Source organism: Poecilia reticulata, linkage group LG2, assembly GCF_000633615.1.
Source record: "Poecilia reticulata strain Guanapo linkage group LG2, Guppy_female_1.0+MT, whole genome shotgun sequence".
In the NCBI taxonomy this organism is placed as follows: Eukaryota; Metazoa; Chordata; class Actinopteri; order Cyprinodontiformes; family Poeciliidae; genus Poecilia; species Poecilia reticulata.
In genome coordinates, this window is record NC_024332.1 from 24,769,076 (window position 1) to 24,796,212 (window position 27,137).

The following is a 27,137-nucleotide window of genomic DNA, read 5'->3' on the forward strand; positions in this document are numbered from 1 at the left end:
CAGTGGTGAAGACATGTTTCTAAAGAAAATGTTGGTATTTTCAGAGTGTATTAGGTTTTAAAGTGCTACAAATCTACATAAATGATCGTAAAAGCAGTGAAATCAAAATAGCAGACCTTTTCCAGCTCACAGCTGGTCCTAAAGATGTCTGCAGGTAAATCCAGGAGTTCAGAGCAGCTTCTGTCTTTGCTGTGATGCGTTGAGGATGAGTGACCTGATGCAAAGCAGACAAACACACGTTAAAGTTCAGCACTGTCATTAATATTAATGAGTTCTCATGTTAATCACTAAAATGTCTCAGGTTTTTTTAAGCTACATTTATTTTTTAGATGTATAAGGGGTGGGTAATATGGGCTTAACTTTTTAGCACAATATTTTGTGGTATAATTATCACAATAAGAACTTTTTATTACGTAACAACGTCAAACATAGCAAAAAGTATCTCATTGGTGAAATGCTTCTGTAGGACACCAATCGCATGAACAGACAGTGGGAAAAAATGATTAAACTTAAGAATCTCGACAATAAAAACAGTTTTTTCCCCCCCAAATATCATTAATTTAAATTCATTKTGACAATGATTAATTAAAATTTATTATAAAAAGAAATGTATTATAACTGATAAMTGATGCATTAAAAGCCTATTTTGCTATCATCTGAATGGAAATGTTTTTATGTTTCACTATTACACTAATAGTTAAATATTTTCATTGTTAATACACACCTTTTCTTGCAGTTATAATGTTTGTGTACACAAGTTAAACTTTAACTCAATACGTATGAGACTAAAAATAAAAAAAAGGTAAATAACATGCAAACCTCTCATRATAAGTTTTGCTGGACGATAAATTGTCCCAGAAGTTATCGCGATAAGCGATAATATTGAAGTTATTCAATACTTAAGCTTAAGTTAAGACTTTGGGATCAACAAAGAAGTTTTTGAATTTGAATTTAATTTCTAACATACATTTAACTGTGGAAGTGGAAKACGTTTTAAATATCCAAAATACAACCAAAACAACACATATAATGAATACTGAAGTCTCTGTCAACATAAATGTCCTTCATCAAACAGGCTAGTTGAGACCAAATCATCAGACTGAAACCTTTGGTCATCCAGTCTTTGGCAGAAGAAGACACACAAGAAAGACTAACAATCACATAAATAGAAACGATCAATTACGTTTTATTTTATCACATGATGAACTGATTTATTGCTCACTGCGACAGGCTTAATCCTGTGGTACCTGTCCTGTTGGGGGTACTCCAGCTGTTTAGGCTCCTCCCCCTTTGATCCTTCTCAGGTTGCTGAGGGCGTCTGCTGGATCGGTCCTGGCTGCTCAGGATGCTGATCGGGCTTGRCGATAGAGAAACACGCKGCTTCTTATCCTCCACCGTGGTTTTGAACGGTTGGTGACAGGAAGTCAGCCGGCGCTCCACGTCCTCCTTACCAGTAGACGTCAGACTACCGGTAAGGTCACATGAACCGGGGGAAGGAGGGGAAGAGTCCATGCTAGGAGGAGCACATTTTAAGTCAAATTAGAATTATTATAAGAATGTGACAGAGTACAAATGTCCTGAATGCAGGTTTTTGTAGTAACTGAATTAGGTATTACATTAAGAAACTCAGTGAACAAAACAGCTATACATACATACATTTCTACCTAAAGGGAGCCCAATCAAGCTAGCATGTATATTCTTGTTCTGGGGGAGGAAGTTGGAGTASCCAGAGATARCAGATGCTGCATCGCTTATTACTGTTCACTGATGTAGAGATACACGATATCTTGTAGGTGAAATGATCATAAAATCATATCAGAACTAAAAAGGAGGCRTGCTAGCATTACCATAGCACAGCAACACATGGACCATGCAAGTCAACAACTGTCCCACCATGTAGTCTTTGCTGAATGTAGGTTTTCATATGARGAACAAAAAAACTTGATTCTGTTTGACAGTAAAAACACACATAAGTGATACATCTTCAGCTCTGTTTTTGCGTATTTTAGTTTTAGATTGGATCCAACTAATAATTGTCTTCTGTCTTTCGTTTCTTGTTGCAGTTTTAGGCGATTTCTGAACTCTAAGCTTTGTGTCCTGCCACATTTTTTCTATCTTCACATGAGAAACATACAGCTACTTTTCTGAATACCACCTGTAGTACTCAAGTTTTAGAAGTTTTYCACTTGCTTTGCCGTTCGGGGGATTTACCCAACTGTTTAGCGACTGAAGCTTGACTCAGAATATCTTCACAAAAGATAAAGTAAAAGCCAAAAACATGTGATTCTTGGGGCGAGATAAATAAAAGAAGCGATGGAACATGCTGTACTTCTTGAGGAAGTTTATGTACTTCAGTGTTTGCAGCAATTTGCCCTGATCATCCTCTTTATGAGACTGCTTCACAACAGCTTCTTTAGTCAGACGCTCCATCAGAACCGAATCGATTGAAATCTAATAATGTTAGCTGTGTTTATTTTTAAGTGGTGATCAGAAATAAAGCTGCGGTGCAATGATAACCATCTATCATTGAACCGCAGCTAGGGACAACAGTAAGTTAGAAAAGTTGCATTTGACGTGCTTCAAAAATAAGGGAAGTATGTTAAAAATATGTTTTGTTGACTTGAAAGGTGTTAATAATAACATTTCAAATTGTTTGTTGGCTTGTGGTAACCAAGCCAACAAACATCGGATCTATAACRTTAGTTATAGATYCGAGGTGTCAAACTCATGAGTCATATTCTGTCTGACACTGTAATTTATCATTGTGTGTGTAAATGAGCCTACATGTACCAATGTGTGCTTGTGAGAAATAACCAAATGAACTTGAACTATGTGAAAGATTTACTTGCCCTGATAGACCTTTAACATTTTTAGGTTATCAAGATGGCATCAAAATCCTTTATGACCCAAGAGAGAGATTTTTATCCATGCACTAATTGACAATAATTGAGCATTTTTCACCTTTAGCATGTAATCTGAAGTCAGAGATAAAACAAGAACTGTTTCTAAGTGATGCACACAGAGTTTGTGTTGATTCTAACATGACCCTTTAACCATTTTTGGAAAAGTCCTGTTTAGAACTTCAGCTACATCAGGWTACCGGATGAGCTGGTGATTTGRGTACTTTACGTTGTTCTGCAAAATAACAGATTATTTAAAAGAAGATAAAAACTAGAAAATGTTTGAGAAAATGTTTCACCAAAAAGAAATATGAAGTTGTCGGTATGAGAAATCGTATATTGTGTAGCCTATGTTGTCTGAAACTAAGATCAGCAAGTTTAAAGGTTACGTTGCAGATCATTTCACAGGTGGMGTTTCAGCAGAACATGAAAGTCTCTCTTCCTCCTCTCAAATACTGTAGAATAACATCGACCTCGTTCGTTTGTTATCCCGGTTCCTGTTTCTTGACTAACTGTGGGGAGACAAAGACTTTCAGGACTGCCGATTAATCCRAAGCCTTTAGTCCAGAGCCAGTGTTTTTCCAGGGAAAGTCTGGCCACTTCATGGAAGGAAAAACTGAACTGCTACCACACACGTAAACTAACGTAGCGACAGTTGAGCATAGATGCTGTCTTTTTCAGACAAAGGGACAAACTTTTTATTTTTTAAAAATACAAATGTATTTGTGTCACAAACCACAGTCAACCATGTTATCTATAAATATACGCATGGAAATTACATTTCTTTGGAAGCTATAATTTGATTTGTTTGTTTTGCAATACAACTGTTTTTCTTGAGATAGATTTTTGACTCGTCATTTTGGTCATCATACAACTAGAAAACAGAGGGTCCACCTTTAACTATAAAAGTTAACACAATGAAGATAGCTTTCTAGGATTATAGATCTGTAATTTGTATAAAGATTTACACAAATAACATGTGGAAGTTACCCTTAATAGCCTAYTTATTTTGTTGGTTTCTAGGAATTTGATATACTGATTCATATCTATGACAATAGCTGGAAATAGCTATGGAAATAGCTTGTCATAGCTAGCTTAGCTGTGACCAGCTAAGCTAGCTCCAGTTAATCCCAGTAACTTTTGCCTTTGCCCGTTCAGCTGTTCTCTGCTTATTTGTTTTAATATAAATAAAAATAACTAATAAAAATTTATTAGTTTTCACTTACAAAACAGATGTCCAGGTCTAAAATAATAATTTAGTTTAACCTTTAGCATATTTGTAAAACTCACCTGGCTACGCTACATTTGGTTAAGTGTTGAAAAAATGTAATTTCACCAAAATAACTTAAGATGTGAATGAAAGGTGAAACATTTGACATTAAGACAACAATAMATGTCTAAATGATGTCAAGAAGCTGTTAGGGTTAGCAAATAGGCTAAACAAGCATGTCTGTCAATGTCTTTGATTTGGGTAAATAGGAGATATAGATTAAAAATGTCAGATTTTTAATAGATTTGTTTGACCTAAATAAAAATGAGAACTGGCTGGCCATCTGGTCTTAACTACCTTGACTTTCTGAGAATGGCTTCTTATTAGCTATGGTTAGTTTTTTTGGTTATAGTTATGAGCTTATGATTTGGTCTTATTGTAGCTTATTTTTACCCAAGTTTATTCTCCTCTTCATTTATAGAGATTCACAGAGACGGAGAGAGCAAATCTTTCAGCAGGTAGCAGGAAGGTCAAATGCAAAGTTCCTAATGTTTTTGAGAATGTGGGCGGCATTTTTAATGTCTCAGAGCTACATAACACACTGGGTTTAGTATCTAAAATCTCTAGGAAAACCCATAGAGACCATCTTCTGTATAACTGATGCTGTACTCTGTAATCATTTTGTTTTTGCTTTCAAATTTAGGTAAAATTTTGTTTCATAGTCTTGTCACAGAAGGAATAACTTGAAAATGTTTTAATGCTGTTCTTATATTGTCTTAGGAGATGCCTAAGGAAATGTGAGTCTTCTAAAATTGGCATTGCTTCATGTGTTTGGTCAGAAGTTGGTACGGTACCTTAATAAATTAGACGGACTGGTTGCCTTTTCCTGCCAGGAGACAGGTTTGCTGCGCCTGGAGATGACTGGACTGCTCCTGTGTAGGGGAATGTTTTCATCCTGGGAATGAGAAGGTTCCTCCTTGTTTGCCACAGCGTCTCGTGGCAGTTTGGAGCTCCCATCGTGGTCTCTGAACTTGCTGTTCCCTGGGATTTGTCTGCAGTTTTTGGAGATTTTGGTGCATTTCCTCCTTGTGAGTTGTTTACGTGGGTACGGAAGGTCGAACGCCGTGTTTGTTCCTTCTTCTCCACTGGGTTCTTGTGTTGACCGAATCAGAGATGGGACGCAACCTGAATGGGTCGGCTCCTGGCTCTGGTTAGAAAAAGCCTCTGTTTCTCCTAACAGGAAGCAGAGACAAAAAGGACAACCTTTACTTTCAAACTGGAGCAAAACAAAAAAACTTAAGCAATTTTTTTTTTCTAAAGACTTCAAATAAAAATGCTAATCCTTGCACTCTACTGTTATTTAAGTTTCAGTCTGCTCCAGGAAGTCTGAGTTTAGAGTGAGTGTTGCCAAATGAATCCTTAAGCAACCTTTCAACCTCTATGACTTTGTCTTAAGAGTGTGTGGACGCTCACCTGCTCCTGGTGGAGGTCCGGTTGGAGGTTGCCTGGACTCTCCAGAGTCCACGCTCCAGCTGACGTACCCACCTCTGTTTGGAGACGAAGACAAGCCGTCGCAGCTTCCCATCTGTGTGGAGGACAGAGAGAGTTTCCTAATCACAGCAGCTTTGCTGCAAGCTTCCTTTAGAAACTCTTACGTTACAACAGCCATCACTAATAAATGCCCCCACCGCCTCAGAAGCATGAAATCCTCCACTGTCGGTGTAAAAACGTTCCTACTTCTTGCTTCCTGTTTGCCGGGAGATTTATGGGCATGGCAGCAGCAGCTGTTTGTCGGTAGCACAACAAACACCCTTTGGTCTCAGAACACTCTGAGTCCCAAGTCTAAAGGTTGCAATATTGATGTCAACTTCAATTTTTATGGCGGTCGTAGCTGCCACGGGAGATTTGAATGCAATTTAGCCTTCATAAATCTACTACCGGAACTCCCTGAATGGAGCAACAGATCACTTTCTGTCATTTAGCAACAGACATGGACATCAGCAGTGACTTGCTCTGTGGCAAGTCAACGTGTGGATTACGTACAGCTGATGCTGTTTAACATCTCACTTGTGAACAGGAGCTGGTCTTTTTTTGAGCTCGTGTTTGAAGTTGTCACATTAAAAAAATTCTGTTCGGTTTTTGAAGACTAATTGGAAGTTTAGATTGATCTGTTCATGTGACAAACAAGGGAACTTCTTTTTTTATTATTATTCATCTCTGGGAAAGAAAATGATTTAGTTACAAACACCAACATGAATCTTGTTTAACTCATCAGACGGATGTTGTGGTTACTGACGAAACTGAACGCCACAAACCCACGCAGCTCGCCTTTATTTTGGCCTCCGTTTGAAATAACTTCAATGAGTCGCTACTTGCAGCCATTTATAAATCGCCAGCCTGAAGAAAGCTTGCCTCACTCCTCACTTCTTCTTGTGAGACGTCTGAGGGGTTTCTTACTCGTTCACCTCATTTCAAGTCACCCCACAGAATCTCAACGAGTTACAGACTCAAAGCATAAATCTGTTCCAGTCCTTGGTGGATTAACTGGGATGTTTTGAGTCATTTTTATGTCTCAGGGTAATATTTTTGTAGATTCCCTTTTGGTAGGAGGTTCTCTTCCTGAATTGCTGCTTATAGCCAACATCTCCTCTGGCATCCAGATAATTACATTCTCATCTGTCCTAATGGAATAGTTTTGAAATGTTTTTTTCCTAAGTTCTCTCCGGTGTCTTTCTGGCCTTCATGTCTTCCTTGATGAGCTGAAGTTTCCGTTTTGCTCACCTTCAGTGAAAGCTATTCTTGCTCAGCTGCTTTCTGATTGCCCACACATGCATTAACATTTCACAGAATCCTGTGTTGGAGACTTCTTTTACCATCTTGTAGTCTGCTCTGGGGGTAAACTCACTTGAACGCCCAGATCTGGACATGTTGTAGACTGGTTTCAGTGAAACTGCTGATTTCCAATCGTTTTGAGACTTCTCTAGTTTTTTTTTTCCACCACATTCATAAGCTGGTACAATCTTCTTCCTGTTGGTCTCACCCAACTCCTCAGACCTTACCATGATGTTTTCTTTCACTTCAACCGTCAGGAGCACACCAAGAGCAAACAGAGCTGCTTTAAAATATGTTTTAAAAGTTTCATCTTTATAACTTAAAGTTGTTTGTTGAGCTCCGTTTGTTGCTTTATATTATAAAGTATTTTAGAACCACTTAAACTATAGATATCAGTAATAACAGACTGACCCCATCTATCAAATCTAAGTGTTTTGAGTAACATTTGTCTTGTTAAGGTGCTGTGAAGTTAAAACTGAACTAAATTAAATAGAAATTATTACCTGTAATTGTTGCATGTACTGTAAAACTAAAAACATTTGTACATTGGTCTATTTCTGTAACCGACTTTATCCTCTTTGTTTGAAACTGAATTTTTACGGCAGTAAAAAGAGCAACTTAAAGAAAGGAAGCACTGATGTTTACTGTAGTTTTATGCAACTATTTGTTATCATTTGTGATCATTTAGAAACTAAGCTTACCAGCAGATTCAGCATTCATACAGATGTAGTTTGTCTGTTTCTCCTCTTCATGAAGCTTGTTGCCCTTTCTACAGGAAGTGAATGTGAATGGGAGGAAGGCTGATCAACTTCAAACACTTAACGACCATAACACCACGCTACTATATATATTTATTTATTTTAAACAACTGAGTTAGGTAGTTTAGTCCCTCCTTGCTCAGAAAGAGCAAACTTCAGTTTGTGCCTCCCAATGCATGAGCGCTTTTTGAGCTCAGCTAATTAAACTTGGCCTCCGTCTTCCAGATTCCACTCAATCTGATGTTTTTACCTGGAACAAAAGCCCACGATAAAATTCTGCATCAGGCCCCATGCAACCTTGACATGGCCCTGGTAATGTTTTTGAGTCAGTCTAACTACAACTCTCTACTCACAGATAAACAGTTTTATTTTCTTTTTCAAGCCACATATGTGGCTCACTTTCTGAGAACAGTACCGAAAAAGAAGAGATACCCACTGAGTGGTGGTTGTATGGATGGAAATCCTTTGTTGATGTCAGAGGTCAGAGAAAGAGTGGGAAGTCTGGTTTGTGTGGATAGAAAGGCAACATAGCTACTAAGGGCAATTCCTGTTGCAATATTCAGACATTAGAGACAGAATTAGGTGTGAACAATGTGAAGGAACGAATCCATCCTGCCATGTCTCAGCGGTTAGAGTTGTTGTTCTTGGTGGTGTAAAGTAGTGGGGAATATTTTTCGGCACACTTTAGGATCATTAGTACCAACTGAACCGGTCAGACTGCCTAAGTATTCCTGCTGACCAACACTCTCGCTTTATGACCACATTGTACCCATCTCCTGAAGGCTGGGATGACGCACTAAGCCAAACTTCAGATCATCTCGTACTGGTTTCTAGAACACGATAATGGGTTCTCTGTACTCCACTGTCTTCCAAAGTCACCAGATCTCAGTCCAGCTGAACTGCTTTGGGATGCGTTGCAATGGAGGACCCACATCATGAACGTGTAGCCAATAAAACTGTAGCAGCTGCGTGATGCTGTCATGTCAATGTAGACCAAGCAACTCTTAGGAATGTTTTCTTCAAATTGTTGAATCTAAGCTGCGAAGAATTAAAGGGGTTCTGGAAGGAAACAATGGATCCAATTCAGCATGTTGTTGACTTTCTTGCACAGAATGCTGACTTGGCGTTTTAAGCTTTAAAACTTTGAGAAATATGAAACTTCATTGGTGAAATTTCTTGCTTTAAGACAAACAACAGAATGTAGAGAAAATCTAAGCTCTCTTTGGTAGATCAGGGCTTCACCGTTTGACAGATTTGACATAGAGCCTGTTTTCAGTAGCAGAAGCCGCACTTCACAGCTTCCTGTACGACTTCAGAAGTCAACTGCGATTGTGAATGATAACATCTTTAAAACGTTACTTTTTCTGTTTAAAAAMAAAAAAWKGRRGRRAAAAAAAAAAAAAAAAAAACGACGTCCATCCCAGCAGAGGGCAGCTGCTGCCCAGCACACAACGCGTCCCCGGATTACTCACCGTGTCGTGGACTCCTGATGTCTGGCTGTGAAGAAACCCTGTCAGGGTCCAGCGAGACAAACCCGCGGCGCTGCTTATCCACCAAAAGCTGCTGAAAGGAAGGCAGACGGTTGATTAGCACTTCCTGTATTCAACACTGCTTGTGTGCCTTCTGTGGTTGAACACTTAGTAATGTCTTCCCTGACAGCACAGAGGCCAGAAAGCCTTCCACTCCGCTTTCTRCTGGGGTAATGACACCGACTACAAATATTCCAGCAGGTACTTGAGCTGATTAGCAAAAAATGACCCATTTAAGATGACCTTATCTGACTCATCTTGAATGTAAATCTGTTAATATGACAGGAAACAGCCTCTRTGAAATCAAGACAGGGTTTTACTTTTGTATTTTTTTTTAATACTTCAGATCAAGTGACAGTCTTTGTTCAGCAGAAATGKTAGTCATGGAGCTCCTCAGTACTCAGTGGGCTCTGCGGGCCAGGCAGCCTCATCTGCTGTCAGCTGCTGCTTCTGAAAGAGGAAGCTCTGTTTATGTAAAGCATCGATGGTTTTTGATCTGCATTTTGATCACATGTAAAAAATAAAAAAAAATTTAAAGTAGGAACAATTCAGATTCAATTTCTCTGAGAGGAAGTGTGCACTGGTAGATCCCACAGAGGGTTTCCATGGAGACAATGGTGTGAATTTGTGAAGATGCTTAGTAAATCCTACACACTTACTGTAAATTKTTAAGAATAATGAGGTCATACGTTGTAAAGGAAATTCAGACATTTTTATAAAAGGAGAAGACGACAAGATAAAAATGTTCCCCGCAAAGTCAGGACGGTTTTGGGAAGTGAGAAATGATCAGTAATAAGGGAAAATCCAAATCAATCGCCGATTGTTTTGGAAAATAGTTTGAGGAGGTGTTCACAAGATGGAGGTCAACATATAAGAGAAKAACTCTTTAAAGTCCTAGATATTGTTTTTAGTCATTCTCAGAAATTGTAGGTGTAAGAAAATGTTCTTGGGGATATTTTAAGAAAAACAATGGCAATATGCAAGACTATCATTATTTCCTTAGTTTTGGAAAAATTTGTTATGATCTGTTACCTAAACATTTTCAGGAAATGTTTTATGAAACGGAAAGCAAATGAAAATATTCTGTTTCACTGCAGCTGGAGTCAAAAATGGAACAAACCGAATATGGAACTAAAACAATGTCCAATCATTAATACATACAAAGCTAAGATACTCACTTTGCACTCAAATRTGAGTTTTTTCCTTCCTTTTTTCTGTTACTACTATTAGTAGCTTATTATTGTGATCTTACTATATTTATTATTAGTTTTCTCTCCCTCTCTCTGTTATTTTACACTTTACTGTTACGTAACACAAATTAAGAAGACTTTATATGTGCACATTGGTTAGAAGTTGGTAATTATTCTGATGCTGTTGTTATTTACAATTGTCATTATTACTGTTATTAATATCCATAGATTTTCTTGGCTGACGAGAGTTACTTTGTGACCATTTTGTCTATGTAGTAAAATGTATTTGTTGGTTCTTTAGCCCTGTACATTGAACAGACACATGAATATTATGACATGATTTTAATTACAAATTTTTGATCATTATTGCATTTGTGAGTAATATAGTTTATTAAGTAGAAATGAGGAGTAGGATTAGATAAGCGTTCACTTCTTCCTACTCCTTTTCAAACAGAAAAGTAGCGGTGAGCTTTTGATCTTGGTTACGTATGCACATGTGTCCTCTGTCCTACTGATTGCTTGTTTTCTTGTTTTGAAAAACCCGTTTGAAATAAATAAATCAAACCARAAATGACAGATCTCCACACTTTGAAATAAAAATCTTACAGAAAATGTCTGCGGACGTCAGGCTTTGTTGTGTGTTGCAGTTTTTAAACATTTATTTTTAACTTTAAGAAAGTTTCCATTAATGTCCAACAGCGTAAGACTGTTGCTTAACTTTACGTTTTATTTCTTTGTTTGGAAAATTCAGTTTTATCTGGAATGAAAAGCAGGTCAACATCAGAGTTATTGTGCAGTGCATAATGTCAGTGAACGTCCTCACAGCTGTACAAATACAAACGTGGTGGTGGAGAACTCAGTGATCAGCAGTGGCAACATGCTGACCCACGCTTGTCATGGAATCAGCTGACTCAGCTCTAATCCTCTCTCACACACACACAGACACACCACTAGCATGCACACTGGTTAGAGGTAAATAAAGGCTTTTTACCCACAAACCAGTTCCATTTTTTAAATAGAAATGCTCTTCACCTGCTTCTACACTTTTAGGTCCATCTGAAAATGTTACTATTTTAGTCAGATTATTATTATTTTTAATTATGCCTCTGAGGAGATGGAAATGTAAAAGAGATTTTTGCCTTTCAGCAGTTTGACGCCTACACTCAACTCTCYCACACCATCTCTCACAGTTTGTCATATTTCTGATAAAACGGRAGATAAGAAAGTGAATAACACCTTGTTGGAGAGTGATTTACTCCTTTTTTTTATGCATAATATTTCGTTCCCATGACATCACGGTTTTGAGTTTGCTACATCAAAGCCATTACAGTAAAAAAAACAACAAAAAAAACAAAACAGGAATTCAAGAGAATTTGGAGATTCAATGTGGGTTTTATCTGATCAATTTAAAAAGTTATCAGAGCTATAAATGTGGTTTAGAACCTTAGGGTTAAAACTACCAGTGTAATAACCTGCTTTGAACAAAGACTACTGCCTATTCACTGAGGCAGGAGGAAGGTATTAGTGGCACAAAGGCAAACATTAATGCTAACGCAGGGAGTAGAAACTGAAATATGCTCAGGGAAGTCAGTACAAAAAAGTTTTTTATAGCTATTGGTACAAAAACTTGAAACCATTTAAAAATATACATATAATTTAAAAGCTACATTTATCTGTAAGCTCAATGGGCTACAGCTAGTCACTATYGCTCAGCTAAGCTAAACGGGTTAGCATATAGCGTGGCTAATTCGTCATCCCTCTTTCGCCTTTTATCGTATGATAAACATGCTGCCACAATCGAAAAAAGACAAAAGTAGTTAGCTTGGCAAAAGACAACAATTTCTATTGAATCGTTAATATGTCAATTATCTTTGTAAACTTTAGTAGCAGGCGAACAAACCTATAACCAAATAGCAAGGTTGTTGTTCTGTAAACTGGTGCTTTTAAGTTTCATGTCAGAAAAATGAACCGTAATCCTGCATCAAGTTGGGATTTGGACTTTAAAAATGCAAGGTTTCTCACCAACCCCAACCTCCAAATCCAATATGGCTGCCATGTACTTAAGAAMAGAGAACACTGACATACTAACAAGGTTATTTGTATTTCTGGTGGTTTTTATACCATCCAACCTTACATAGATTGCACATTACAATATGTTTGTGAAAATTCTCTTTAATGCTTGAATAAATATGGCACAGACATACAGTGATATTGGCCTGTTTTGCTAATAGTTGGCCCTGATCACAACAGTTAATGTAACGTTTTTGGACCTGGATCACTGTTAAGTTGGATGTGACTTAATTTAAAGATCTGGTTATCTTCAGCTTTTTAACACATAGTGACTGACACTGAATGATCACAATATATTAGAGTTGAATAAATATCCCTCTCATCAAAACCTATTGTATTCATGACAGCTGGTCCTATGTTAATAAGTTTCAAAGTTTCACTTTGACTCCTCCAAACTTACAGCCAAATGGTTTAATCATTGTCTACCGTWTCCATAAACTTTTATTATCCTCTTTATTTTTAACATGGCACTTTTGTCTTGGCGAGAAGTCTCTCAAAAGTAAAATTTGGAATCTCAGAGGTACTGTCCGTGTTAAATTAAAATAAGATAAAAATTTAAAAAGAGTTGAAAATTCAAGTTTTCCACTTACATGGTTATTTTGGCCACTTGCAATATTGTAAGCTAAATCTTACAAAAATGAATCTGGTAAATCTGGAGCTAAAAAAAAGACGCTTAGAGTCAACATTTTTCCAAGTATTCTTGGTAATACATGGCTTTTAGTAATTGAGCTAAAACTCTTCATGGATTAATAATCGTTATTACTGAAACAGRAAAAACACAGTTTTGTTTAGGTCATTTACTCAGTGTTGTACTCCTTTTTGTTGAGATTTATAGCACTGTTTTTGGTCAAGTTTTAGAACGTTTTGTTCCAAGTTAAATATTAATTAATTTGTATTATTGAGTAATTACATTTTGTAGTACTTATTTTTTTATTRTACACATTTACTTTGTATTGTTATTATTATTGTTATGGCAATAATATTATCATTATTGGTTGTGGTAGTTTTGAGATAACACACCACACTTATTTTGTATATTTTAATTTTCATTTATTTTTTCTATCATATTGTTGGTAGCTGTCCGAAGAGCTTAATACTTTTTTGACCAGCAGAGGTCGCTGTTTACCAAGTAACTACATTTGAAGCTTTAATTGTCCTTCTTTTGAGGCGATGAAAGGTCAACTGCGCAGCCGCAATGAGTAAATCAATATAAATCCAATTTAAACCTAAAAGTAGTTTGTCTTCAAAATAGATCCTATTGTGTGAGTAAATAAATATTTAGTCTGACGTTTTTGCACCTTTAACAGGTACAGGAGGAGGAATACCAGAACTTGTCAAAATTAGGAAAAATGTCAGTCCTCTAACGTAGTGCTGAACTTGTATGAAAAAAACCACTTTACGTGCCAGCAAAACATCGACAACATTGTCAAATATCTTGTTTCTACATTTTTGAAACTGCACGTTTTAGAACTACTGGCCACAAATACACAGCGTGACAGCAGAGTTTTATTTTGAAGGTCAGCGCCGGACGTCGCTCTCTTCTCATATCCGCAAAACTTGACGTAACGGGCACACTGAGAGGAAGACGCGGCGCCGTTTGTTGGGAATCTCACCGCGCGACAGGGCACGGCACGGCAGGCTTTGGGGAAGTCGGTGTCCCGCTGAATCCGCGCTTCCCACCTGGATATAACCGGACGCACGCGTGGCGGAGAAGCGGAAAATTATGGCGACGTTGGGACCGGACTCGGCTCGCCCTCCCCTCGCCCAGCTCGGATCTCCTCCGTCTAACCAGCCTCACGTCGGCTGCGCGAACCTGCCTCCCAACCGGGGCTTGGAGCGCGCGCTGGAGGAGGCGGCGGCCAGCGGTGTGCTGAACCTCAGCTGCCGCAAGCTGAAGGAGTTTCCCCGGACCGCCGCCAACCACGACCTGAGCGATACGGTGGAGGCAGGTACGGTGCTCTCCGGGTTGCAATTTCTGAATTGAAGGGTCCTGAGAGATGCCACTAGTAGCAGGACTGCAGCGTTGGGATACACTGTTTACTTCCTGCGGTGACGTTTCCGTTATTCATAATGAACCCAGACATGTTTACACCTGAAGCTGCAAGGAGASAGGGAAGGCGTGTGTGTTTTGGCTACTTTTGCAGTTGTGCAATGAGTGAACWCGCCGATTTAAGCCTCGTAATTAATGACCTCGTGGGGAAACGACTGAAGGTCCTGCAGAAKGTTTATGCTAAWCAGCAGTGGAAGTGGGCACTGGTTGCTAACAGTGGGCCTTGAGTGGAAATCCCCMCCMCTTCCTTCCTTTTTTTTTTTTTTTTTTGTCCATGTCCAGTTGTAAACAGGCACAGGAGGCATCAGGGACCCACACAGCGTCACATTGTTCTGAAAACAGCTGCTTCATGTGCACAAGTTTATGTGTATCAAGCAGTTCTTCCAAAAATATATTAGTTGCATCTTTTCTGCAAAGCTGCTCCCGTTGATCCTGAAAATGTATCTCCAGCTCCATATTCAGATCTACGCATACGTAGGGATGCACCGATCCACTTTTTTCACTTCCAATATCGATATCTGAGGTGTATCGACTGATACCGATCTGATGTAGAAATCGGATCTAAACTAAAACATTTCTTTTTTTCAACAGATCTTCATGTAATGAATTACACATTTGTTTGATAACTCTGGACCAGAAAAGCACAGTTAAATCCACCCATTGCWTCACAAGCTTGGTCCAACATCCAACGTAAAACAAAAATAAGCAAACTGACTAAAACAATAGGTTGACTACTTTGGTCAAAAGTGTAAAAAGTAAACTGCAACAAACCTTTTAAATGGTTTGTTGCAGTTTAGCAAACCTTTTGTTTCAAATGGTTTGAAACAAATGGTTTCAAAGCAAAACCATTTGTTTCAAAGCAAATGGTTTAAAGATCTGTTGATCTTTAAAGCAGATCTTTTAAAGATCTTTAAACCACTGGGCACATTGTCACCAATGTCTATTCTAGAATTTTCCTCCRATACGGATATTAATATCGGATTCCTGCATCTCTACATATTTAGCCTTGTAAAAGATATTCACACCTTTTTGAACTCATCCATGTTATTTTTCTCATCACTTTAAGGGAGTGACAATTTTGTCCGTCCTATTTTGCAAAATAACTCAGATTTTACGCAAAACTTCCGTTTGCATCTCGCCACAGATTCGTAACTGGATTTAGTTCTGGACTTTGACTAGGCCGTTCCAACACATGAATTTGCATTGTTCTATGCATTGTTCTAAGCYATTCCACGTGTTTAGCGCCATTGAGACACTAATCTCAAGCCCCTCCACATCCTCCTCCCCAAAAGGGTTTTTCTTCCAGCTGAGAAAAACTTGGGGTCACGGCGGTGAGATAGAACACGGGTCACCAACCCATTTGCAATTGAGGGCTACTTCACCAACATTGAATGATACTTGCAGTTTATTTTTAAATGTATCACTTGATGATTAATGTTTTTTGTTTCGCATTGGAACAGCTTTGAGGGGTTTCTGGTGTGATCTTTGGGGTCAAAGGGCACTCACTGTGTTGGTAGGACTGGGCATTTATATCATTTATCGTGACACATTTACTATATGACTTTCAGTCTGTTGTCATGATAAATTCCAGTTAATGTTGTTTAAATCCCCCCAAATCGTCTGTGTTGACATTTTTAAACTTGTACAATTAATTTCAATGAGAATATTAAAATATTTCAATAAATTTAAAGATATGATTACGTGCAGTTACTGTGTGCAGTTTAGTGTCACAAATCAGGCTTTTTTTACGTGACTAAAGTAAAGTATTGCAAATGGGAATGTTTTCCTGGAGCAGTATTCGTGTTAGTGGGGCTATAATTGGTATGACACACAGTCATAACCAGACTGTTACCAGAAAACAGGAGTAATAAATAGTTATCACTTTTAGCATTTTGCAATAGTACAACAACATGTTGCAATAAAACTTTAGGTTCATGTCACCCGATCTTATGTGTTGGTTGTCCTGTCGCAATAAGCAATAAATGAATTGATCGCATGATAAATGAAAACRAATTCAATCGTATCCATTCGCATAGTTTATTGTTCATCTTTTTTCTGTTTCTTCTGAAAACTGGATGACAAAAGTCTTCAGTCTGGTGCTAAACCATTTTTTAAAGTGAAGGACATTTAATTACAGACACTCCACAATTCATTTTATTTGTTGTTTTTGTTTTTATGTATTTATTTTGGATGTTTAAAATATCTCCCAGATTCAGTGTTAAACATTCAATAGAATTTAAAGTTTATTGAATGTTGAGAATCCGATACTGAATTATTATACCTTTACCCTCATATGACTTGAAAATGGTCTGAAAACAACAATATTATCGTTTAAGCGCAATAATTTCTGGGACAGCGGAATTTGTGATTGTGACAGGCGAGCGAGGTGGGATTAATGTGCAAAGAAGAATTTTTCATAAAATTAAGAAAATTACGTATCTCGACTTAGAGGCTTCTGCAGATAATGCTGTGATACAGACTGCTACAGGAGATCCTCCCTACACTGCCTTCAGCATCCGTAATTTTATTTTATTTTTTTACTGAATTTAGCTTCGTCTAGTAACTAGCAAGCAGAAATAACTTTTCTCAAGACTAACTTAACGAAGCAGGTCGTGCTTCCTCATTCCTTTTCTGCGAAGCAGAGCCTGTAAAGAATGGGGGAAGAAAAAAACCTGCAACAGCTCAGTCACAACATTGCTCTTTAAAAATCTTAGCTGCTTCAACGTTTCCCGCATGTCCCATAATGCAGATTTGTTGCAATCCTGGTCAAAAACTCCTCACAGGAATTTATTTTAAAAAAAACAAAAACATTCTAGTTGAATTTAAAAACAGATGTTGCTTTTCCGAGAAGCAAAACAAAATGAAATTCCTCTCCTCCCCTGGATGCGCTCCGCTCCCCTCAGAGCTGCGCAGACCGCGCCGTCATCAGCTGTGGAGCTGCTCTGACTTTATCTCAGCGCTTTGAAATGAAGCGCAGCTTACGTAAGACCAACACGGCCTAATAACAGAAACAGGACGGAGACTTAGAATTTTTTAGCCAAAGCAGAACGTGTCGCCTTTGTACAGCAAAATTTCATCTGATATTTGCTTGTTTTCAGCTGCAGCAAAGAATGCATTGTTTTTTGGGGGGTWTTTTAATTACGGAGTCTTAAATCCGGATCAGACCGCTCTGTAATTACTGACCTAAGTGCTAAGATTTGCTTGCAGGAAGCTTCCCTGCAGCGAGGCCTGATCCGGATCCCTCCCCCCYCAAGCCGTCGTCCAGCATCTTGTGATGCCTCATTCCTCACAAACCGATGGGAAAGCTGAGCAGGGAAACGTGTCGCCAAGCARACTTCTGCAGCCTCCAGGGCGCAGATACTCGCATGCTTGGTGTAACTCACACCTAAACAGGAAAGAAAAGGTATGCGACTTGAAGCGAGGCCTGAGAAAAACGAGTGAAAATCTCTCTGATCACATGGTAACTGAGACCAACCCCCCTTCTCTCACCCCACACACCCGCCGATGAAACAAAATTAGCAGAGAAAGAGCAGAGTGAGTCACCGTGACCTGCGCACACGTGGGTTGGAGGGGGCTCGTACTCGCAGACCTGCATGCATAGAGTTCAACTTTAGTGTGCAGAGAAGAAGATGCAGCACATGCATGCAACTGTCAGCAGCAACACAAGYCTCGGCTTGTCTGGAAACACGAAGTAGAGCTGGCAACTTTAAACGTTCCTCCCACTGAGTCCTTCTGATTAGCTAAATCAAGCTTTGTTTGGTGGCTAGGTGGTCAAAACTGAAAGGAAGTGTGAAAATATGAACTGTAGAAAAAAGGAGGAGATATAACCTCTTTCTTTAGCTGCTGTTTGGCCTATTTCTTTATATAAATTATAATTATTAGGAATGCACCATATGTAAACTTGGTSTCATTATCCAGTATTGCTGTTACAGCCATTTACCCATATCGGTTATCAATAACCGATATGGGTAAATGGGTAAAAATCGGGTTAAAGGGTAAAATGTTGTACTTTACCTATTTACACAGTTACCGTTTTTAATATCAGCTCATGTTTTAAAAACATGACTGACATTGGCTGATGCTAGAGGTGCAGAAAAAACGTAATTCTATAAAGAATTGAAATTCCTGATCATGGGACACTGAATCGATTCAGAATGCTCAAAAATCTATTTTAAAATGCATTTTAGACATGCGTCATATTTGAGTATGCCGCACATCGCATTACTCGTCCACTCGCCCACCGTGTGTATTTTGAGTAATTCTTTGATTATTATTTTTTTTATTATTTTTAAGGAAAAAACATCAAAGAATTACCAATTTGGTCCTGAATGTGACCTATTTTTTCAATAGTGCAACGAAAAAAAAAAAGAGTTCATTTGAGAAAAAGTTTWAAAGTTAAGTCCAAAACTGAAAGTCTCCTTGTGGTTCAACGACAGACACACATGAAGCAAGACTTAGGATAGAAAATGAAAAGAAAGATTGGAAACCTTTTCTTCAACTTGAGCTCCAAAAGGTTTTTCCAGCACTCTGGTAGTCGGGCATCAACCTCTCAGCTTCTGTACAGTCATGGGCGTCAAACTCTTTCCTAGTCAGATGGTCAAACATCCTTATATTTCCTACAGTTTTGCTCATAAATTAAACGTCCCGTCTGGTTGCTTCRTATTACACTGATGATATTTCTGTAGTTATATTTGTGCCTCCAACCTGAGACTGATGTGAGCTCATATATCTATGAGAACAAACAAAAATCACTCTCCTTCTCCTGCTCGCACTCAGCCCAATGTCTGCCTTCACTTTATAAGTGCTATAAAGGAACCACTTATAAACGGCTCTCTGGTTCTGATGCATTTAGAATTCATAAAATAAAATACATAAAATACATTACATGCTGACATGGATGCACTGCTCACCTGTTTCCTGTCAAAACTACTATTCAAAGAAAGGTTWAAAAAATCTGTAAAAACAAAATTTGACTCATTAAATTACTTTAAACACTTTTTCAGTAAGCTACCCGTCTTGTACAGTTGAAATAAAGAACTATATGTTTAGTAGGCTGTTAATCATTTACAAGTCAATACAGTTTTAATGGACAGTGGTTTATAAAAAAGTGAACCTGTGAAACTGCAACATTAAATGTGATGTCTGTCAAATTTGGTTGCACCTTGTTTTTCTGCTAGTGCACCTAAGAAAAAAGATAAACACACAGTGCAACTACTGCAAAACATTAGTCTACAGCTGTAAAAAAATCTTGACAACATTAATTAAAGAGACATTTTCAGATGTGATTTTCATAGTGTACAGCTTGACAAAGTGWAATTCCTTGTCTAAGTGGTTCTTTCAGCAGTGTTGGATGCTGAGCCTTCRGAGGGTTCAGAGTGTGCAGAAAGACTTGCTGCCTTGCCCTAAATGCACTGGATTTTCATCATGAAAAATTGAAGTCTTGAGATGGAGAAAACATGGAAATCCCTTCATATCTGTTGGAGGAGCATTACTTGTACTTAGAAAGCGGACGCTCTGCTCCCAACCATAACGCCCGACTATATTTGGAACCTAAACCTCTTCAGAAAACCAGTTTTTGACACCACGAAAACCTCAAATTGCCTGTTGTTTATGTCACGAAATGGGTTGGGCTTGGGAACACTGGGCCTTTTTCCCACCTGATACTCCGGTGGATTTAGTTCAGATGCGGAGCTGCTGTGGTTCACTTTCACACTGCACTATGTCAAACAAATAAAATCCTTTGAAAAACCTGTTCACCTCCTCATCTGTGGAGGTGCTGCACCAAGAATCACCGAAGGAAATAACACAAAAACCTCAGAAGAAGACACTGAGCACAACTTCCTTTTTCACAAACCGGAAACAAAAATGGAGTGGCGTCAGATTTTAGCGGCTATAGGAGTTCGCTTTTGTTGTTGGTAAAAGACCATGATGCGTTTGTCAAGCCAGCGCTCGACTCTTGCATTTGTTTAGCTTGTATTTACCCAGAATTCCCCTTGTGATGGTCCGCTTTCTGCTTTTGGAGCGATCTCCAGTCCACTTAGCATTGACATTCAAACTACTTCAGAGTTCACTTCAACTAAACTGAGACACGGACTTTTAGAGGGACCAGAGATCTATATTGTGGTCTGCATCAGAGTTGAATTACATTCACACTTCCCCAAATGAACCAGACCCTCTAGACCAGGGGTGGGCAACTCCAGGCCTCGAGGGCCGGTCTCCTGCAACATTTAGGTGTGTCTCTACTTCAACACACCTGAGTCAAATAATGAGGTCGTTAGCAGGACTCTGGAGAACATGACTGCACTGAGGAGGTGATTCAGCTGTTGGATTCAAGTGTGTTGGACCAGGGAGACGTCTTAAGAGTTGCAGGACACCAGCCCTCCAGGACCAGGATTTCCCACCCCTGCTCTAGACAAACAAACTAGAGTTTGAATAAAACTAACCAAACAGGACTGGTGAGGATGCACATGTAGTATCATGCCATTAGCAGATGTAAATCCAGTTTACTGAAGAAGTGCTAGTGGGCAGGCAGTCTGAAGGCCCTGAGTTTTTGGAGTTGCCAGAAACTCTTGATCTAGATGGTATCTGTGGTGTCCAGGAACAGAAAGGTGTAAGGAGGTGATTCCCAAAAGCTGCCCGACCGGTCAGTCAGCTCCCACATGTGGTGGTATCAGCGCAGGAGCAACTGCCAAGCTGCTCAGGTTATCCTGTAAACAGGGTAGTACTGGGGAAGTCCAATGATTCAGTCTGCCAGATAATCATCTTCAGGAATGCACTACTTTATGAATTAGTTTGAGTCGTGTTGTCTTTTTCTGCTAAACATCCTTACACTTTTAATATTTTTGGGAACACACAAAGCCCAGAGCTGAAAACAATCTAGACTTCAGAGCAATTATTCATTCTAACAAATCAGCTGCCGCAGGTTCCCTGGAGCTCAGTTTGACTCGTTTTACATTCCTCTTGGGAGGCGGTGAGCTCAGATCGGCTGTTTGTTTCGCCAAAGATTACAGTCATCTCTGCATTTCTCACCAGATTTCACAAATTCAGCAGACTAGTTTGCAGATGCCGTGTTCAACCAGTTGTTTCTCTGAAATCCACTTAACATCCACTTCACCTTCAAATTGTTTCTTTCCAGAGCTGCTGCAGAGGAATGGAAACAGAAACTACCAGATGATTTTCAGTTAACAGGGTCGCCTGCTGTTCAGTCATATGTACGGTTATTACTGTCAGTTCCTCTGAGCAGTCAGTAGTTATTTACAGTGTTACAGTGTGTTTGTTTTTGTGTCCTTTTGGAGACCATGTGAGCGCATATGTGTGTGTGTGTGTGTGTGTGTGTGCGTGTGTGTGTGTTCCCATTAGTACAGCTGGCAGTCTGTTTCCCACCACATTCTCAGCCCCAGACAATACAATACACATTTCTGCAGTGTTTGGCAGTTTTTCACTGGACACATTCTCATTACAGTGTGTGTATGTGTTGGTAGAGGCCGTATCTGTTTTGTCTGTCTATGGGACGGCTCGGTAGAGTTCACAGGCACCTGAAACACTTGGAAGATTCTCGAGTCCAGTTAAAGATTTTCTGGTCTTTTCATACCTCCATAGTGTATTGTGTTTATATGTGTAGTACCATTTGTCATGCTGATGCACAGAAATTACCCCACTGAGGAACAAATGAAGGATTATTCTACTGTAAAAACGCTTGCTTTTAGGGGTGCACCAGTTGTCTGGCTGATTGGTGTCTGACTTGCCAATACCGATTTTTTTTTTATGACAAAGTTGCTAAGTTGGCAACAGTGGGATGACTATTGTTAACGACATACCAGCAGATGGGTGCATCTCTCCTGGCAGAGCAAAATGGGGCGGTGACTGATTTGTAGACCTTTGAAGAGGTGGGGAAGATCGGTGGATTGTTGATTACCCAAAATGAAGGAAATCGAGGCCCATTTATTGGTGCATCACTGCTATTTTGAGTGTGTGTGGCTCATACAAAAATATCTTACTATGTAGATGACGGTCTGATCCACTGAGAATGCATTCAAAAAAGAGACAAAAATGTTTTGAGTATATTTGAGTTCTGTTTATTTTTATTTTTTAGTATCCTTTACATCTGGACATTGATTATTTCAACTACCCTATTAGGAAAAGGTATTTAAAGATGAATCTTCGCTGGTTGGAAGCATGTTAAAGATTCTGAAGGGTGAGACGAAATAAAAAAGTGGAACTGATAACAGTGCTCACTGGTAACAATCCAGTGACAGAAGTGATTCAGTAGCATTCTGATCCTTTTTAGTTCACTCAGTCATACGGCATCATAAACTTACGGCCAGCAGTTAGTGGTGTTGGACAGAAGCAGTAAGATGATGTCAACACTGTGTGTTTTTCATCTGTATGGACAGACGCCCAATGTGCGCCTGAGGCGGATAATCCTCCCATGAGTTCACCACCCTCACTTCTTCTGCCACACCGCTCTTCCTTCCCTTCCTTCCCTTCCTTTTCCCTGCACATAGACGTGCGCGGACACAGGAAGCGGTGGAGTTTAAGGAATGCGTTGGATAGAGGAGAGGCTATCCGCTTCACAGTTCCCGCCACACCTGAATGTAATGACAGCTGGCACGGAAACGAGCACCCTTGGTAACTCACATCCTCGTACAGCGCCGGTGAAAAGGTTAGACCCTCATTTGGAACGTGTAAGGTTGGATTTGAGCTGTTGATTTTCCAAGTCGCCAACCTCTATAATTTCTAAGAATTAGGTGCACAAAACAAAGTTTGTATAAATTTTTTTGTAGTCATCGGAGATTAAAATGATATTTGTAGGGCCAAAATCAATCAATTGATTAATCAATCAATCAAGTTTATTTGTAAGGCAGTTGTTTCTTTACATTGTAAAACCACAAAAATACAAAGTCATAGAACTTTGTATAACAATTGAATCGCCAGATTTTGTCAAGTGCCATCATTACACATCGGAATGTTGATTAATGTTTCATTGATTATGTTTTAAAAGAAACTCCATTTCATTGGATATTGGCGGGGTAAATTTTGAGAGTGCAGATTTTTAAAATGTAAGACAATGTAGAGCCAAAGCTACTAGGCGTTTAGACTTCGTTTCACCAGCCYTGTAGCTGCGCAGTAACCCAACTGCTTTGTTCTGCTTGTGAGTACAATTTATAGTAGGTAATAAAATACTGACTGCTGGAGCTTTTCCGTTGGCATGCCGTGTGAGTTGGGACGTGTTGCCTGACCTTGACCTGTGACCTCTTGATGATGATCTGTAGTGGTCCTTGTTGATTTCATCATCATCTTAAACCTCCTCCTATGGATTTGTGCTCCTAGGGTCTGTAAGGGGGGGAGGGTCGGCGGCTCATGCATAGCGAATGAAGCCGCTGAAGGAGCGGCTAATGGAGCGGGTAATGGCTTTCCCTCAGAGGAGAGAACAGCTACAGAGAACACCAGACTGATGTGATCTCATCTGGACGAAGAAGAGACGAAACCTGAGAAGTCCTGTCGGACCAAACAGACTAAAGTGCCGAACCCGTCTAAAACATTACAGCAAGTGAAGATGGAAAATTTTTTTGTCGGTTGGCAGAAAGTGTTTTTCCTATCTTTATGATTCGTCTTTCCAGTCAAAATTACAGAAGGAATTTGATTAAAACTGAGAATGTTTATCTTGGATCAACCCTAATGACACTCATGGTGATTTGGAGCGTCATAAATATGCCCTTGTCCTATTTATCACAGATGAGTAGAAAAAAAATGAGGTGAAGGCCAAGATTCTGGCCCACTCCCCCTGTCAAGTGACAGGAAATGGCCGCTCCCCATCTCATTGTTTTCAGGAGTCTACAGCTCAGATGTCTTCCTGTCAGACACACCAAAGATCTGCAGCTCAGGCCAACCAAACATGCCTTTCACCGAGCAGGTCCGGCATCGGGATCACGTCAACCTCATCATTTATGCACATCGACGATGGGAACTGAAAGAGCCGCTATGCTAGTCTGCTTTTAAATTTAGCTGCAGCTATGCTGCTTTAGCTAAATTGTATATTTAGCATGCCATGTTTAGTCACAGTGGTAATCGTTGTCTGCAGGAGTAATGTTATCCTTAGGGCCTGGGAGGTACTAAACTATTCATGTTCTGACTTTCCCACGAGAGGATATTTCTCCAGTTAGACCTAGAGGAGTTATTTTTATGTGAGGTGAAACATGTTTTAAAAAACTAACAGGCAGAGTGCTCTTATTTATGAACTTAAATAAGAGCACTCAGACTTGGATGGCTGTGATTTGAAAGCCACAGTTTCACACCAAAAACTCAAAAAACACATGGCTTGAACTAGTGTTTGAATTCAACTCGCTGGGTTGATGTCTTAAAGCTGAGGTGCTCAAAGTGTGGTCCTGAATTGCACATGCAAAATATGTTTTTGCCACTCACACTTGATGCAGATACACAATAAGAAGGAGACGCCTTTCAAAAATGTTGTAAATTAAAGTCTTCTTGAAATAGAAAGAGCATTAACATGTTATCAGCTTTTGCTTTTACTTTAATAATATGTAGGACCACAAACATCCAGTGATATTTACTAGAAAGCCAACTTTGGTAAGCCCATTAATTAAACTTGGCAAAATAAAGGTTAAGCAATATCATGCTATAGTTGTAAAAAAAAAAAATCTGTAGAGATGATCAACCCAAAAAATTAAGGATATGGTTGATGGGTTTTTTTTTCTTCTTTTTTTTAGCTGGATAAACACACAAAACACTTGTTTGTTGCAAAATCATAGTTTTTATATCACTTTTTTTTTTTTTTTTTACAGAAATTAGACTTTTTCTACAGAGATTGGACTACTAATAAAAGTTTTGTAGTTTTTTTTTTAAGGAAAAAAAGTACATTTTGTGACCCTTGAGTGCCTTCAATTAGACATTTTTGGCCCCCATTATTAAATCTCCTAATAGCTTTGATTTTATGCAAATTACGCTTGGGTGTAACAACAAACCCAGTTCACATGATATTGGCTTTGAAAAAAAAAAACAAGATGGAGTTTTAGTATTTTGTGGAAATGTGTGTGCTTTTAGAAATATAGTAACGTTTTTGAATCTGCAGTTAGTGCAGAAAAATTTGGCCCTGCTGTGTTTTTCATGCTTGCCTCAGTCTACGGCGGTCTTGACTCTGTATCGAGCACAGGGAGCTGGTGGAGCGCTTTGTGGCAAAACAAAGGAGATTATTGTGAATTTCCAAAGAAACACGGTTACGTCAGACACCGTTTCAATCACAGGAGAAGTGGAGATGGTTGAGGAGTATAAATACCTCAGTGTTCACTTGGATGGGATACTCAACAACTCCATATCTGATAGCAGCTTTAGCCTTCAGGCTTCACACGTTCACACCGTGACAATGATGTCATGCGCAACATTACATGTTTGGAACTTTTCCATCAGCGGATCTTGGCTTTCGTATTCGGCCTATGTTAGTGTGTGTCATTATGGCAGTGATGTGGTGAAGTCAAATCTTTTGTGTTTGGGCTTAAATTAGTTCTTGCTCTGTGGAAAGACCAGCCGATCTCTCTCCATTTGCTCTGTGGAGCAGAAATACTGATGAACCAAGCACACATCAGACTTCTTTAACATGTATGGTTGCATTATTGGAGATAACCCACAGATATAAAGACTGAGCCACAGTTCACACCTAGCACAGGATCCTGTAGATTATGCCAGCATCAATATATTACTTGAAAATGGTCTGAAAACAACAGTATTATTGTTTGCCGTGTTAAGTACTGGGTCAGTTTTATCGCTCAGCCAAATTTCTTATCTGACACGGTTCGAACACATATCGGAATTCCAAGTTGATGGAAGTGGACTACAGTGCAAGGCATTATGGGTAAATACAAACTAAATAAACGTGCATGTCTTGGGCTAGCGGGAGAAATGGCTTGTGATCTTTTGCCAGTGACAAAAGAGAAATCATATCACTGCTAAAATCTGACGGCACTTTATTTTTGCTCACAGTTTGTGAAGAAGGAAGTTATTCCGAGGTTGTCGTGTTGTTTCCTTCAGTGGTTCTTGGTACGGTGGAGCAGGTTTCTTAAAGTGTTTGGTTTTGTTTGACACAGTGCAGTGTGAAAGCGAAAATGTAAGAAATGACTCAATTTAGGCCCCCAATTGGACAGAGATTAGACCCTCAGGTGTAACAACCATAGACTTCTCACTCATCTGGTTAAACTTACAGGATTACTTTTACTGGGAAAACAAATCAGCACTTTATTTCACTTTCTCCATGATTCAGTGCAACACGGGGACTGTTGGAATGTTGTGGTTTTCCTGTTGCAGCTCTTCCTTGGTGCATGCAGACAGATCTTTCTAGGGATTTAAAGAGACAGTGGGTCATGAAATGAAAAAGGGAAAAAAAAGAAAACATGTTGATGTGTTTAGTAGTCTACATTTGTGACAAAACTCTAAAACGGGACGAAATTCCAAAATGTAGAAGTGTGCCCTCATAGATGCTGCATCCTCTTTAATAAATAAACACAGACTGTCTCCAATCCCACCAAAGTAGGCCAGATTCCCCGCCAAAACACACACGCACACACGCACACACGCCACACACGCACAC

At 39.2% G+C, this 27,137-nt stretch overlaps 2 protein-coding genes across 2 annotated transcripts in view; one reads left to right on the top strand and one right to left on the bottom strand.

Annotated features, from left to right (window-relative positions):
- Positions 1-65: 65 nt before the first annotated feature.
- LOC103456855 (uncharacterized) lies at positions 66-9,253 on the bottom strand. Its single transcript, XM_008396674.1, has 5 exons — positions 9,173-9,253; positions 5,584-5,695; positions 4,965-5,343; positions 1,248-1,513; positions 66-214 (listed from the first exon to the last, which is right to left on the bottom strand). The coding sequence occupies exons 2-5, from the start codon at positions 5,693-5,695 to the stop codon at positions 66-68; spliced, it is 906 nt and encodes a 301-aa protein (XP_008394896.1). The 5' UTR covers positions 9,173-9,253.
- A 4,786-nt stretch (positions 9,254-14,039) lies between these two features.
- The window catches only part of LOC103456846 (leucine-rich repeat and calponin homology domain-containing protein 1-like), a 33,996-nt gene continuing 20,898 nt past the window's right edge, over positions 14,040-27,137 (top strand). The window contains exon 1 of the mRNA XM_008396662.2: positions 14,040-14,438. Coding sequence (XP_008394884.1) covers positions 14,213-14,438 — 226 coding nt within the window. The 5' untranslated portion in view covers positions 14,040-14,212. The remainder of the gene's footprint in view (positions 14,439-27,137) is intronic.